At 35.6% G+C, this 17,227-nt stretch overlaps 1 protein-coding gene across 2 annotated transcripts in view; it reads right to left on the bottom strand.

Annotated features, from left to right (window-relative positions):
- Positions 1 to 1,247: 1,247 nt before the first annotated feature.
- LOC143186858 (cell division cycle and apoptosis regulator protein 1) overlaps positions 1,248 to 17,227 on the bottom strand; it is a 94,047-nt gene continuing 78,067 nt past the window's right edge. For both annotated transcript variants that reach the window (XM_076390712.1, XM_076390799.1), the window contains 5 exons: positions 5,727 to 5,906; positions 4,312 to 4,662; positions 3,860 to 4,223; positions 3,415 to 3,758; positions 1,248 to 3,331 (listed from right to left, as the gene is read on the bottom strand). In XM_076390712.1, the coding sequence (XP_076246827.1) occupies positions 3,047 to 3,331; positions 3,415 to 3,758; positions 3,860 to 4,223; positions 4,312 to 4,662; positions 5,727 to 5,906 (1,524 nt within the window). In that variant the 3' untranslated portion in view covers positions 1,248 to 3,046. The remainder of the gene's footprint in view (positions 3,332 to 3,414; positions 3,759 to 3,859; positions 4,224 to 4,311; positions 4,663 to 5,726; positions 5,907 to 17,227) is intronic.

Raw genomic sequence — 17,227 nt, 5'->3', positions numbered from 1 at the left:
TTATCGGGAGTCACGTTCTCCTCATAAATTTACATCTGCTCCCCAATCTAGCCATCGCACCTCTGTCGTAACCTAAGTTTCCCCTTACTTTCTAAATTGCCTACAGTAATAACCCTGTGTTTAGAATAATTGAATTTCATTATGGAAGAGTCCACTAAAAGTACTTTTTAGCTAAAAAAAACTACTAACTGCAGCATATAATTTTTGTCAATTTATTTCTTGTCATAAAATGAAGACGCACTTCATAGGGTGAAATGATTTTCGTGTAGCATGTGCAAGTAGCGTCAAAAATACAGGAGATACACTATAGTGGTAGAAATAAGATTAGAAGTGATATTTGTTGGGACCACACTATTGACAAAGTTTTGGCAGAAGATTAAATTCCTGCACTTAGCGTTTGCCAATGATTTCAATAGATTGTTGCCCCTAATATCTTAAATTGTTTTTTTCAAATGATTCATGCTTTGTGGTAGTTTCATTATTTTGTTAGATTACGACAAATGCAATTTAAAATCCAGTTCTGTATGCTGTATGGCGTTCACGTGAAGCAACGTGGAAGGAAAATCTGCGCGAGAAAAAAAGATGATCGTCATCAACATATGTCGCTGATTCCAACTTTAGAAATCGTGTACACATTAATATTAGGTTCTTTATTAAGATCTGCGAATTTTATATTAAAGTTTGTTTGAAACTAATACGTTCACAATTTGTTCTGTATCAATTCAAAATTGCACTTTTTTAAGAGCTCTGCTTTGTAAGCTCACTGGGTGACTAGGGTCGTCTTTCAACTATAGTAACAAATCACCTGTTTTTATTTCTGCTGGTCGTTCACTTAAACCACCTGTCGCACATATCTGCAGATATAGTAGTGCGCTCATTATGAACATCTTCAGTAAATCATTTTGTACCTGCCATCACTTTTTCTTTCAAATTAAAAGCCAGCACAATGCAATTCCGAACATGCTTCTTTTCCTGTTTTTAATTAAAACAACTGAATGCTTCTCACTGACAGACTGAGGCTCAGAACGTTTTCTTATAAGAGGATAGCCAATCTATGAGAAACAATCCACAATCGTTATAAATTATAAGTACAGTACATCCGCAGAACTTAATGAACGGCTTAATATTAATATTACGGAATTAGATTTTTCTGTAATAGATGTATAATTTTATGACTATTAAAAGAATAGTTATGTATATTTTAATGTAATATATATATGTATAAAGGTGTAAACAAAAATCATGCAGACTGTTTAAAATTTATTTTGTATACGTATATACCCTCATATTTTAAATTTATATTTGCAAAGACAAGAATTTTACAATTTTCATCATTTCTACTTTACGTACATCAACGTTTCGTGTTTATAAATTTAGTCTTAGTATATTAACGGCTTGTTTTGTGACAACAATATAATTTTCTAATAATATGTTGGAAAAACACCACTACGTCGCATGTCGTTATAATAAAAAATAGTATATAGTACATTTTTTGACAACAGAACACTTGAGACAATTAATGTCGCAGAATGCCTCCTTTTGCAAAATATTTTTTATGTTAATATTCGGAACGTGTAATGAGCAACGATATAGTTAATATGGGAATCATCATGAGCACTCGTCTTTCTAGGATGTTTATTTTAAGTTATTATTAATATGTAAAACCCTGTAAAATTTATGCTGAGACAAATAACGTCAATGAAAATTATACTTGTTAATTATACAAATGAATACGTACACACATGATGGCTGGTTTTACAATTTTTTAATAACATTACTGCTACTCACTTGCAATTAAATCATCTAGAAATACTTTGGTGTTGAAATTACTCTTAGGTACTGTTTTTATGATGGTATTTACAGCAATATAGGAAACGTAAAATAGATAACGGTCTCATTTTGTACTTAGCTCAAGTAAATAATGCTAGCAATAACTTCTAAAATATTGTATATTTTATGACTGATATTATATGTATGCATATTGCGTAAAGGTTTTATTTCTTCATACTGTCTCTTGTGTACAAGACAATAAATACATTTACAACATAATACAAAATCATCGCTACTGTAGAATGTGTCGATTGATGTCTCATATAAAATGTACCCATGATAAATAAAATTTATCTAAGGTCACTTAAGGATTATAAGTTCAAAAATTAATAATCCATGCAAAAAAACAATGATACCATAGTTATAAATGTTAAATATTTGAAGAGAAAGATTTCAATGCAAAGTGTTCCTTTTTTGTAAATCACAGTTTATGTGATTTATGTTATCAGGTTGGTGATGATTGAATTTATTCTAAAAATGTGATACCTTGAAAGTATTTTCACTGGTCAAATAATAGTAATGTTGTAAAATATACTTATTTCGAAATTACGATTACCTACTGTCTATTAATGTCTGGCACTTCATGGCAGATCAAAGTCACCTATTAGATATCTCAAAAATTGTTAAGAGTGTTGTCAATTTTCATAAAATTTGATAAATTCGTACGAAAAATTGCGATGTTATGATACGTTATAATATCTGTATTATTTTGTATTATTTTTATCACTTATTTTTATACTAGTTAAACGTATAATTTTTCTCTAACGTAATACACATAGACACAAGTTGACCACATATTGTCACTGAGTGAAAAAAGTTATAAAACCAGAGTCTTCAAAGTCGTTTACTTCCACTTGGGTAATCTTCTTTCCATCCACTGTCTATAGCAGCGATGCTCAAATACCTATGAGACAGGCGCAAAAGCAGCTGAAAATGCCCGAAATCGATCGCGAACAGTTTCAAGGCCGACTTCAGCAGCAGAGAAGGGAGCCGTCGAAAGTATTCTTAGGCTGTTCCTCAAAAAGTGGGGGAGTCACTCGGGCTAGGAGGTCACTCGCGAGCGGTTTCGGGCATTGCCAAGCGCCCATGGACACTTTTCGTGAACATCACTGGTTTATAGCATCGCTTTTAAGCACATGTTTCCTTCTTAATAAAACAATTTAAATTCTATATCGGTGTGTTCGTATCTCTTACAGTAGATAAAGAACATATTTTCTTATTTCCTTTCTTTATCAGTTTCTGTGTCCTCTTTCTTAACTGTGACTTTATTGTCACATTTCTTATCTTTATCTATTTCTGGAAATTCTTTCTTTACTGTAACTTTGTTCTCACCCCATCTTGTATCTCCTTTGAATTTGTTTTCAATTTCGGATCCATTTACTTCGCCAATTTTTTCATCTTGTATTTCTACAACCTCTACTTTTTTTGTATCCGATTGTATCATTTTTGCAGCTATATGATATATACTTTTTACTGCCGTAAAGTAAGTATGGCATTCAGTCTAAAAAGAAAAAGGAATATCACAGTCATATCTTTTAATTTTATTTTATTTTTTCAAAAAAAGAAGAAAAAAGTGACACTCACGGATACTTTTTTCAATTTTTCATCTGTATTCCTTAATTTGTCTTTGTACATCTTTAAATCTTCAGAAAGAGCTTTAACGTTATTTGATTGTTTTGTAGATTTTTCAGTTACTATTACTAATTCATGTTGTAACTCCATCATGCGCTCTTCTGTATCTAAACGAGCCTTTTCTGACCTTTTCAACTGATTAATCAGTTTTTCCACGTCTAGTAAAGAACCTTTGTACATGATGAAACCTTCTGGTACAATTGGTTCTTCAGATTGTTCTGCGATCGTATCTTCCCGTCGAGCTCTTTTTGATGGTGGTCCACTTCCAACAAAAACAGGTAATAACTTCTTATTTCCTTAAAAAGAAGAAAAAAAATTTATTTCTATTTATCTATTTATTTCTTTTTATTATATATTCATATAAAAATGCTTAAATTATTGAAACTTTATAATGTACCAAGTGCTAATGAACGTAATATTTCTTCTTCGTTTTCTGCTTTTACAGAATCACCTTTATCAATTTCATCTTTTTTCTCTTCTTTTGAATCATCTTCTTTTGATTTATCTGTTAATTTACGATAATGCAAAGAATCCCTTGTAACAACCTTTTGTACTAGTTTACGAACTTGAGCTCTAGATAAATTCAATCCTAAAGTATAAATAAGTTCTTCTATATCTTTGTCAAATATATATCCGCAATGAGTTTGATCGAAATAAACAAAGGACAATAGTAGGTAAGGATCATGGGTATACAATTTTGTTTTCCTTTTCCTTCCATCCCGTTCTCTATCCTTTTTACCATCTTTAACTGAGTCATCATCCTAGAAAATAAAATTATCACAGTAAAGTGTTAAAAATTTAAACTCCTGTCTAGTGTACTCATATCTACATGAACAAGTATGTAATTACATCAGATTCCTCTTCCTCGTCATCATCGTCTTCATCATTTTTTTCTTTGTCTCGATCTCTGTCGTCAGTTCTATTTTTTATGTCCTTTTCGTCCTTCTTATCTTTACTTCCTTCCCTTCTCCTATCATCTCTCTTTTCATCTTTTCTAGTACACTTCTTTTCATCATCTTTCCTCTTATCATCTTTCTTTTCATCCCTTCTATCATCTTTTTTATCCTTCTTCTTATCTTCATCCTTTTCTTTAGGTTTTTCAGGAAGACTGCATAATGCTCGATAAATGCGAAAACCAAAATCTCGCATCAGCATCTCATTAAAAAGTTCTGCGAATAGTGATACCTCAAAGGAATGTTCCTAAAGAATGAATCAACAATTACAAATGTATTCCGTTGAAACTTGACACTTATCTGCTTGGTTAGATTTGAATAACATTATCACTTTTTGAAAATTTTCTTCAAACAATTAACAAAGAGAATGAATACTTATAATGAAAATACTCGAAATAAAGACACTATGATAATCGAGCGTGACGTCGAAACTTAATACTTACAATTAGGCGAAATACTACGTGCGTCACGATGTATCGTTTAAGATAGCAATTAATTTTCTTAATTTTTACAATATCTTTAGAAAAATACAATCAATACATTGGTAAAATTTTTACAATATCTTTAGAAAAATACAATCAATACATTGGTAAAATTTTTCCAATGAAGAATATTTCAAAGTGCATAAAATTAGATTCATTTCAATTGAATTTAAATCCACATCTAAATCAAGTATGTCTACTGTCGAACATGTACGTTCAGTGGTTTGTTTCCCGTCAATTTCATCGTTACACATAAGTACTATTAACGCTCATCGTATATCTGCGTAAACAAATATTTACATATTAATTATTTTTAAAATAAGTAATAAGACATACGCAAGTATGCTATATGTGTTTGCGTGTTACATGGCTTGTTTCGACTTACCGACAAGCCTGTTTAAATGCGAATATCGGCCCTTTAATGTGGATAATTGTCGATGAAAAATATATATATGGAATATTTTTGGTTACGCTACAAATCTAGAACGTTTCATTTAATAGTCAGATAACAAATAATCAAATAGTAACTCAGATAGCAAAGCTGAATCAATTTTTATCTACATTGAATGTTTACTCAGAGATGTCAAAAAATGAACTTTAACAGATTTTTATCTACGCATTGAAGTATAGGTAAACATTTATATGACATAAATTTATAATTTATTCATGAAGTGGCATTTCCTTATGAACAATATTTAATATAAACAGAAGCATTAACCTGATAATTATTACATTTGAATGGTTCTTTGTGATTCAAATTTAACCGAGCAGATGTATATTTAAATGCATAGTTACATGTGTAGTAGAACATAGATAGATATCAATATACCTTTGTATCTTCTGGTCTGTAATCTAAAAGTACGCTCAAAGACATGACAGTGCAGTCAAACTTTCCACTTTTAGCCATTCTAGAAGGATGGACAATAATATGAGATGATTCTGGTAATGTGTATCGTTTTTCGAGAGTAACACGTTCACGTTCACAAAGCTTCCTTCTATCTTCATCGTACTGTAAATTTTTTTATATTAATTAATATAAAACATTTGAAAGTAATGTAACAAATAGAAATTGAAGATCCCAGAGGAGGAATTTGATAAGTCACATTTTCGTAATTTTATAAGAGACCGATTTCAAAGTTTGGAACGTTTTAAATCGATCTCATATTTATAAAATTGTTTTGATATTTGATTTTCGGTTTATACAGAGATTTTATTGATAATACGGACAATTTGACGCCGTAACTTAATGCAGTAAGTACTATAATAACTTTGTATTCAAACGACTTATAGACAAAAATAAAGTTACTATTTAAAATAAAACATTTTATTTGTAAAAATATCAAACAAAAACAGAAGATGTTAAACGGTTGAAATGAAAGGGTAATATTAACAATGCGAAAATAATAATAACAGATTTTAATATTACCAGTATATATTACTTATATATTAAGACTCTTTCTGTACAGAAGTTTCTCGAAATAGTCTTCAGCTGCTGGGCTGCAAAACATTTTTAAATCTTGTAAATCTTAAAAATTTCTCGCGGATTTATCACGTTATTCGCGTATTTCTCACGGACTTGTGAAGTTATTTCTTTGTACACGTTTTACAAAAACGCTTACATTTCGAAATCTATCAAGAATTCTCCCCTTTCGCTTTGGATAATTAAAATATTCAGTCTTAGGTACCAAATGACATAAAAAATAGAAAATCGAAAAAAATAAACTTATCAAATTCTCTTGAAATTTTCAAATATTTGCTTCTTTTCGATTACATTTTCAAAATAATGAGACCCCTTCTGACCCCTATTCTCCCAGCTAGCTTTCTTCTTGCGTGAGCACTGTACACAACTCAATCTATTTGTACCTCAAGATATTATATAAAAACAAAAACAGATTTTCATAATTTAAAGCCAACTTTATTGGGAGTAGTCCGGATTTCATATTATTTTATGCCACTTTAATCGGAAAAATGAAAAACTCCGTTAATTTCACTTTTACTTCGGTATGATTAGGACAAAGAAATTTTAGTTTTTAAGACAATTATAAGTAGACTGTAGATCTTCATGCATTTATGGTAAATTTATTGTATTTATATAATATGCAAAAAAAAAATGTAGAAAATATCGAAAGTTCTATATAACCTGTAATATCTGGAGGGTGAAATAAATTTGTCATTAGGTTCCATTTCTCTAATTGTGCTTATGAAAATAGGAATTTTCATCAATATTCGCAGTCTAATGCAACTAACCTTAATCAGAGGTACAATATTTTCTCGATAAATGTGAAAAAATCCTATGCGTTAAATGTGAAAGTTTTATCTCCACCACGAAGATAATTAATTTTGGAGCCATTGAAGTGATTAAAGCGGCGGCAGTTGCGACACAAAGGTTCGACCGCCGAACAGCGTAAATATGGGCCGGAAATGACTATCTGTGAGAGACAATACTAATGCAACGGCAAAAATGTTGAAACTCACGACACTTAGACCATATAAGGCGCAGCGAGAGCGCCGAACGGGGAGAGCTTCCAGTTGCCTTAGCGAACACATAGCGACCGATAATCGAACCGAGCATTATGAATTAGATCTCTCTCTCTCTCTCTCTGTTTTTTGTATGTAACCCTAACTCCTCCACGGGGTTCGTTAAGGTCACGTATACCGCTCAATGACGGAATACCCGTTTAATCGCCGGTCCTAACAGGAGAGCAATCTCCGCGTTGACCATCCTTGAGCCTTCGTGATTACCCACGCGGAGTATTCCGATGGATCACGGGCGACGGGCTCCTCAGCCAAGGCCAAACAGGTGGTGTAACCGGCGTGAACCTGCAGCGCCACTACCAACTCTGATTCTGCCGTTCTCCCTTCGCTACGAATTGTACTAAACCGTGGAGTGTGGAGCATCGTCTCCGACATCCGCCCCACCACGCCCCCTCACGTTACGCCGTACAGGAGAAACAATAAATTCATTATTAATAACCGCCTGGCTTCCCTTATTCTATTATCGAACTCGGCATTCGACTGAGTCGGCACCTCCTTCACTATCCGCCCGGTGACCACGTGCCCCGTGGTCTGAAAATGTATTATTTTTGGTTCTTTTTGCACGCAATTGTTGTTAACATATTCCTGAAATTTTTCTGATTAAAATTATATCAAATATGATATAATTCGAATTATATTTACTTATAAAATCGGAACTTATTATATTTTATTGACCAACCGGTTGTTATTTGTCGTTGACATTAACGTAGTGCCAATTCGCGCCACGTTCCGGCGACACAGAAGAAAATTTTTGCTCACCATTCGGACGTGAAAGTGTTAAGGGTGTAGACCCGGATATGTCAGAGTGGTGATATTAACGACAAAATTAGATAAAAACAGCGGTTTATGGAACTACACTTTCCGTCCTTATATTCAAAAATGTTGAGCTCCGAAAGAGTTCACTCGATAGAGAACGGTTCAGTCGAGATTGTTCTAGTCATGACTTAGCCAGATTCTACTGATATTCAGTAATATGAGTGTTCAAAGTAAAAGTAAAAATCGACAATTCACATACATGAAATCAAAGACCAGGTAATTTTTAGGGAATTCTTAGGTTCATTTTTAGGTAATTTAAAGATTGTTCAGAGCTAAATCATGACTCGGGCGCTCTCGATTGAACCTTCCTCTATCGAATAAGCCCTTTCCCAGCTCGTAATCTTTTAATATAAAAACAGAAAGTGTATTCCCGCGTCGGCAATACTTTTTGTCAGGTTAGGGATAAAACAGGGTAAAAAAGTGACAAGTTTAGTTCTGCTGGTGCATAGCAGACGACGATTGATCAGGAGGCCCGTGACATTCAGATGGCATGTGAATTATTGAGAATTTGCCCATCCACTATAATATGCTATCATGCGAGCCGCATGTGTCGTTCATGTTCCTCAAGAAGTCCCGTAAAATGTAGTTCCGAGCGAAATTGTGAGGCTCGAACAGTAAGTGATCTCGGTGGTTCGGGCCGCTTCGGAAGGAAACTTGCAACGTTTAGGTCCAAGGTCCAAGTCAACGGCAAACGGCACGAGCCACACGCAGTCTTTTGAGTATTAGATATTTTCACTTTCTAACTCGGAAGGTGACTTTTCGGCGAGATCCTCAAAATTTTTTATGAAAGGGCCTAGCGGTATAAGGAGGTCAAAAGTGTCTCCAAACCAAATTCGATTTGGGATGAGCCATTCGATAGCTTATCCCAAAAAACTAGTTTGTGCCAATTTTCAACCCTCTATCTCAACCTGGGGGGTAGTAATGTGGGTAAATAGAAAATCAGGTTTTTTGGAAATTACATGTTCCCTATTGAATAAAAAATTCGACAAAAAATCAGAGATATTTCAGACACCAACATACATGTTGTAGAACTTTTTAAGATTTTTAAATCGATAATTGAAGCCGTGAAAAATAGAAAACGGGAAAAAATGCCAAAAAATGCGGATTTCGCATTGAAGCAATCTCAGAACTACAATCATATTTTTACAGTAAATACATATTGTTGTTACTAGTGTGGCGTACTCGACCAGGTAGTTGGGTCGAGCGAACGCGCACGGCTGTTAGCCATTTAGGGCCTACGAATTGCTAAAGGAAAGGCCTTGGGCCTTGAAGTGCTTGCAGCCATGTGCAAGGATCAGTCAAGATGTTTGGGAAAAAATTGTTTCTCGGGTCTGGAAAGTCTCACTCTGGTTTACGACATGGTTTTTCCTTACGGAGACAAGGATTGCGGACCAGAGTGGGCATTCCGTCGTTGCCTTTCGAGAGTCAAACACCAAACGATTCGACTGCGCTGCCCTTAACGCAAGGGTCGGTTCATGAAAAGTAACATTACTTTTCATAGATTCTATTTGAATCATCTTGTAAATAGTATAAATAAATATTAGTGATAGGTACATAGTGTTTAATTATTAATCTCCACGTCATTTACCTCACTAGTGACTCTGATTTTTTCAGATTTTTCGGTTTGATGCGTCATAGTCAAAATAATCAAAAACCGACATTTTCGTCATTTCTGTCACGTCAGAGTAACATATACGTCGAATTTTCGAACATTCTTTAAAAGACAAGTGTTTTGTTCAATGTTCAAAACTTCTACACTCAGGAAAATAACAACAATTACAGAAAGTAAATAAACTCGTCCGATGAAAACTGCCGAGCTCGGTATGTTCCGAAGTGTCGATACAACGTTTCCAACAGCGTCAATGGCGCAGCGACAAAGCGTCTACCTTGTAGACCAATGCATACTTTTCAGGCACAGGTTTGGGGCCTTTCTTTGGCCTCATCATTTTTTATACTCATTATTATACATATTTTTAATACCTAATCATCTAATAATGATCAACATTTACTTTTATATGTTTTTTAAAAACATTTTAAAATATTTTAATCTGAAACATCTATAAAAATAGTTTGGAGTTTTTTTCACGATTCCGTTTTTCTTGTCATATATATTGTCACTTAAATTCATATCACATACATTATGATCGAATTACAACCTTAATTGTATATTTTGCTGTTATTTCTAGTGTTCTTTTAAATCAATCTTTCTCTTTCTCTCCAGCTCTCTTCGAAAAATGTGGCTCGACAAATTTGGCTCGTCCGTGAGATTCGAGGTCTGTTAGCATATTTGACCGACCAAAGGTTGCCTTCGGTAGGACATTCCGTTGCACTAATAACAAACACGGTAAATTGTCGTATGACTCGTTTTTAATCATTACAATTGAAGTTCAAACAAGGTGAGCCTTGTCGAGCAACGGTTTTGAACTCTAGGCCCGACGTCGAGTGGGGACATCGGATCCTGAAGGAGAGAGAAAGTGAATCGTATCACATTAGAAAGGTACAAAAAATAATTGGCGAGCACCGCGTAGCGGCAAAATCAGCGTGTTTCGCGTTTTGCGGAGACACGCGCGGTTCCCACAGCAGACGTCTTTCGGTAGTGAGTCTTGCGCCAGTCAATTCGCCAAGTCGTTAAGCAACATCAGCATTGCCAGTTTTCACGATTTCAAGTAGTTTGGTCGCCAGACGCTTGAAATTCTACACTTGCATTATAGCTGAACGTCAGTTCCGTGCGACTAGTGAGCAGCTCTGCTCGATTTAATACGTATTATATGTACGACACAGCACCTAGTTCGCCAAAAGGTGACATTTCATAGAGATTTGCGTTCTTGTCAAGGAACAACAAGGGCGCACCCGGGTTGATCACTGAGTGACGGCATACAATAGGGAGAGTTAATGTACGTGCTTATCACCTCTGCGTTACTCGCGCTCTACCACCCCGTTTAGCAGCAACCTCTGTGTGACGAATTGATGCACACGGTGAGGTGAACGGCACGTCGTAGAGCCTCTGGCTGTCATCAGCCACCAGAATTAGCAATTGCTAGCTATAGCGTGTCCCCCCGCTCGCGAATCACCGCTTTCATCGGGATTCGTACGAAGCGAGCCTTCCTATAAGGTGCAAAAGCGAAGAGAAGAGGCCCCCCTCCTCTCTATCCACTCGCCCCTCGACAATTTCTTCCTAGCGTAGGAACGTCGATAATACAGTCCACTGCATTACCTTGTGTTACGGCAAGGCATTGCTCCCCCCTCTAGATAGGCTCGTTATCGAAGCCTGGAGTCGGGAAGACTAGGTATAGCGTGATAGCCATACTCTCACTTATCGGTGCGGTTCCACCGCTATTCTTTTTTTCCAGACGCCAGCGTCGCTGACCGGCGTCGTACGGACCAGGGACCCCACTCCTACAGCAGCATGGACGCCCGCCACGGATGAGCCCCTATCTCGTTTGGAAAAGATACAAATAAACGTCGTATCTAAGCCCTTTTAAGGACCGACATAAATTTGACTGATTGTACAGTTTCTTTAAAACAACCTCTCTCTTACACCTTCTCCGGAACCTCGTTAGATTCCTTATTATAAGCGATTCTAAGAAGGTGTTCACCACAGCTTTAGTATCTAACGGAAGAAGCTGTAAGAATCATTCCACTCTAGATCTACTAGCCCACTCTTGGCCAATAACAATTTTTTACAATAATTACATTTTGAAGTACATGTTTGATTGTTCGTTACTTATTTGTGGAAAAAGTATTATAAGTGAACATTTTGAAATGTTTTCAAAAAACATTTGAAAGTAAATGTTGATCGGTTTACACCGATTACACGGATAGGCATTGAAAAAAAATATAATAATGACTATAAAAAAGTGATGAGGCCAAAGAGGGGCTCGAGCCTGTGGTTGAAAAGTATGTAGCGGATTGGCAGGTAGACGCTTTATCGCTGCGCCATTGACGCTGCTGAAAACGTTGTATCGACACTTCGGAACATAACGAGCTCGGCAGTTTTCATCGGACGAGTTTATTTACTTTCTGTAATTGTTATGTTATTTTCCTGAGTGTAGAAGTTTTGAACATTGAACAAAACACTTGTCTTTTAAAGAATGTACGAAAATTCGACGTATATGTTACTCTGACGCGAAAGAAATGCCGAAAACATCGGTATTTGATTTTTTTGACTATGGCGAACCAAACCGAAAAATCTGAAAAAAATTAAGGATACTAATAACAACAATATGTATTTACTGTAAAAATATTTTTACAGTTTACAGTTTACAGCGTTTTTAATTTTTTTGTTTTTTGTGATAAGCTACCGAATGACTCATCACAAGTCGAATTTGGTTTGGAGGCACTTTTGACCTCCTTATTCGCGTAGGCCCTTTGGTAAGGTTTGCGATACACAAAATCAAGAAACACAGAAGAAGTTCATAGAGAGTAATAATATAGATTGTAAAACAGGCTGTAATAAAATGAAAATAAAACCTGCTATGAGAAACTCTTTTTTAGCCGTTTGTGACATCAAGTCTGCACATAATGATACTTTGTCAACCGTCTGCGACACGAAGTCTGCCCTAAGTAGAAGTCTCCCAGAATTAGGTACTTGTCCAGTTCTGTAATATTATCTAGGGAGGTTTCCCACTTATGTGACTTCAGCTTAGTACCTGAAGTCCTATAACATAGAACTACAGTAGTTGCTCGATCGAGAGCGGCGGCGAAGATAATTGGTACACGACAGCAGAAATAAAACAAAGGAGTCTCACTCGACCGTCGATGCTCGATCTTACCATCCAAAATCAACGACGCCATACAAAACAAAGATAGCACTAAGAATCAAGAATAGGAAAAATTGGAGTTTCTTATTTGCAAACGGATGTTCACACAAGTAACGCCAATCGATTCCTTGTGCTCTCCCGATGAAAACGATATCAAACACGACATTATTCTGATTATTTATAACAAAGATACTTAATAATTTAATTTGTGAAAAGAAAGAACTTACTCGTCCATGCTCCGATTTACTAATTCGTCATATATATCATTGATCCTAAATAAATTTTAATAAGGATAGTCTGTCAACTTCAACCGGGATATTTACTACTATACATACATACTTGCTACATATTTCGAATAGTTCTTGAAACTATAATAGCTTGTAACTTATTTCATTTTCAAAAACTGTTTGTTTAAGCAAAAGAGTGAATAATAGGAAATTAGTAAATTAGAATACTTTTCATAGCATTTTATATGCAGGCAAGCACGACCTTTCTGTCTACATACCAAGTTTTATGTATCTTTATTATAAATAATCAGAATCATGTCGTGTTTGATATCATTTTCATCGGGAGAATAGAAGAAATCGATTAGTGTTACTTGCATGAAAATCCATTTGCAAATAAGAAACATTAATTTTTCCTATTCTTAATCCCTAATACTATCCTTGTCTTTTACGGCCCCACTGTTTTCGGGCGTGAAGCTCAAGTGCGAAAGTTCCCAAAAATTGATTACGCCGCGGCACGTATCAAATGAAGTAGTAGGGATAGCTGCAGCTCTCGATCGTGGTGCCTGAAATGGCTCTCGATCGATCAACTACTGTATATTTAAATTCTTTTTATTTGTATGGATTTGTATACAACAGGTTTCTGATATTGAACCATCTGTTATTATATCTTCGTTTATTTCATAATTGAGATGTTTGGCAGTGAGGATTAGTATAACTCCTTTTTTTTACCTAATCTATCTTTTCCATACGAGTTAAAACCAGGTATGTTGAAACCGATTTCTGGCTTAAGTCATGTTTCGATACACACTGTTATATCAGTTTCTTTTGATAGTTCTTGAATTTCTACTTTTCTGCTTTTAATGCGTCTACAGTTCCCCATAAGGTGACCTTTATGGTCTACGAAGTTGAATTTTTTTGTTATGAGGCATTATAATTATGTTCTGCTGTTAGATTTAATAATGCAGCAGGTCTTTCTTGAATATTTACTAGATGATTTGTTTTTAGTAGAAATATCCTCATATATCATATTTATAGGATCTTGTTGACATGCTTAGGAGGCATACAGGGACTTCGTGACAGTGCTTCTATGGGTCTTTCCTTTCATATGGCAAGTTCCCTCATTTGAAGATGATATATTACCGAGATGTTGGACTTCATTTTACTCCGTATCAGACTTATAGTTGAGGACTAAACCCTGATTATTTTTTTTTATATCAAATTCCCTATTATGGATGATGTTACTTGCAATTTTTTTTGTATTTTGCTAGATTGTCTCTTATCTCAATTTGTTTCACGGGTTTCATGGCTGATGTGGGGGCCGCTAAACTGAGGTAATCTTTCATGACGTTACTAATTTGGTTGCTGCGTCATTTATTATTTTTGTTATCTTGTGGCATAGTTGAGCCTCCCATTTCTTTAAATTATGAGCTTTTTTGTAACCTATGTTTTTTATTGGAGGGAATTGTTCTTTTGTAATTAGTACTTTAGTATACGTTTTTGTGTTTTTTATTAAGCTTTATATATTCCTTCTTCTGCTGTATAACTTTTCTTGCTCGATATACATTAGCATTGTTGTATGCCATATACAATTGAATTTCTTTATTTAACTTGAAATTAATGCATTCCTTGTCACATGTCCATATAATCTTAGTAAGTATATCTTTCATAAATATATTTTCAAAGAATATAGTGGTTGAAGTGTTAGCTGGTACAACAGACGAAACTGATGTGAGATCAGTGAGCCGTTGGGATTATTATAGACAAGGATGAACCTGATGCAAAATCAAGGTGCTGTAAGGAGATTGGATAACGTACAGACGAACCTGGTGTTACAGGTAGCTGTAAGAAATAGACGAATCTGATGTAAAATCAGATAGCTGCTGAATAAGTTAACTATCGCGGACGAACTTGAATAAATCGAGGAGTCACTATACTAAAGTACTAGGTTGTATACAGTTTTCTTTGGAAGTAAGGGCATGCGGACGAATCTGATGTAGGATCAGAGAGCCACAGGAAATGATAGTAAACCTTGTAACTTCGAAAGGACTTCCATGGTAAACGCGACACGACCCTTGCGGTCTTCAGTCTCGGGTACCGATAGCTCCTTCGAACTTGCAGGGCAATACCTGTGATCATAAACGGCCGCATCTGCGAGACACTCGTTACGGCCTTCGCTTTTCCCCATGAATTTGCTTGCGACTTTTTCGACTCGAAGAAGAGACTACCACCTCCACTGAAAAAAGTAACCGAGGAAGATCCAATCCCATTGGTGTCAACTAGCAAATCAAATTCGAGTATTTCGACGAAGCTACACCCCGAGAAGTCGCGCTGGAGGGATGCGAGGGCACGAGGAAAGAGACTTCGGAAAAAATCGCCAGTGTCGATCGTAATTTCGCCGCCGAACTGTATAACATCTTGTTTTTATTTACGGAATGCCACGTTTCAAAGTAATCGGTTGTCGGTCATTAAAAGGTCAAGTGTTCGTTTAGTGAAGTGATCAGTGTTAGTGACCGCGAAGTGTTGTAAATGTAAGGTGTCTTCTTGTGGTCTTGGATACCTGCGATCAGCGCTACCTGGGCATCATCCCCCAATGATCGGGATCGGCACAACGACCTAATGGAGCAAGTGTTCAAGCAGCCGGTGAATTCCTCTCCGAATGGGTGAGTTTTACCGATAGTAATTACTCGTATTACTATAGTCATATTATTAATCTCAATTTATTTAAACATTTTTTCCTTTGGTCCGTGATAATTAAAAAAATAAAAATCAATGTTTCCGTACTTTTTACCGATTACAGCAACTAATACGTCCAATTTTTGTTCATTCATCATGAAAAAAGTATTCTTGTAGAGTTTTCAATGTTTTAATACACAGTAAAATAACGTACAATCCGTAGGAACTACGAAAACATTGCTTTTTATTTTTTTTACTATAGTATTACTTTACTAAATCGGCATTTTAAAATTCTTTCTTCTCGTTTCTTATTTTTTACAACTTGGATAATTAATTTAAAAATCTGAAAAAATTCTATAATAGATGTCCCAATAGTTAACGTGGTCCTAATTTTTTTCATAATTTTTCATCCAATAGTTTAGGAGAAATTGAGCATTGACGTAAACATTTTGAATTTCTTGTACAAGCTTCGAGCACGGTGAATAACAAACGCTCCGCGTAGCTTGTGCCCTGTCGCTGGTCGGCCGAGCGCTCGCTATTCGCGCTCTCTGATTGGTCGGGGTTTTTCGTTAATAACTCGTTAACAAAGCTTCGGAGGATATTTTTGCAAAGGAAAATGTTGTTTAGAATCACCCCAGGAATCTCCCGTTTCCGGCTCCCGCACTTAGTTTGGGACACCCTGTATAGTGTAGTGTTGTCGCGTAAAGTATATGATTTTAATGTTCGGTGTTAACGCACTGGCGATGCGGAGACTTACAGAGTGGTCATAGAAATTGCCAGATAGAATTTATGCCGACTTGCGGATTCTATGAGGTTAAACTGTAGACTCGAAAGGAAACTTTAGCCCGATCTAACTGAATAGCAACCAACTCTGACGAACTTGACTATCAACGTGACGGTATTGCTCTGAACCCGTTAGGGCTAAAATTTCGGGGATTATATAGGCCGAAAAATGAGGGAGGATTCGTTAGAAATTACCATATACGGAAATTCTTCACGGTTGGTACAGCGTTGTGGTTGCTATCCAGCTGCTAGGAGTCGCGTTCCCATTAAGATAACAAAAAACGAAAGTGCTAGGGCGTTTTCTTTTAACAGGCAGAGACTCGAATATTTGGGAGAGTAACGAAAAATATTGTCCGTATGTAACAGTTGAGTCATCGATAGCTGTACGTGCTTTTTGTATTTTGTTGCGAGATACTGTATCATTTCCCGATGTATTTGATTGCTGTTTTCTCTTTAAATCTATCATAGGGTCTTAAATCGAATTCCTCATGAACTTCCATATTTATTATAATTATAAGTACTTGAAGTCTATTCGA

The sequence above is a fragment of the Calliopsis andreniformis genome, chromosome 1 (assembly GCF_051401765.1).
Source record: "Calliopsis andreniformis isolate RMS-2024a chromosome 1, iyCalAndr_principal, whole genome shotgun sequence".
Classification (NCBI taxonomy): domain Eukaryota; kingdom Metazoa; phylum Arthropoda; class Insecta; order Hymenoptera; family Andrenidae; genus Calliopsis; species Calliopsis andreniformis.
This window is presented reverse-complemented; position numbering and strand designations above follow the sequence as displayed.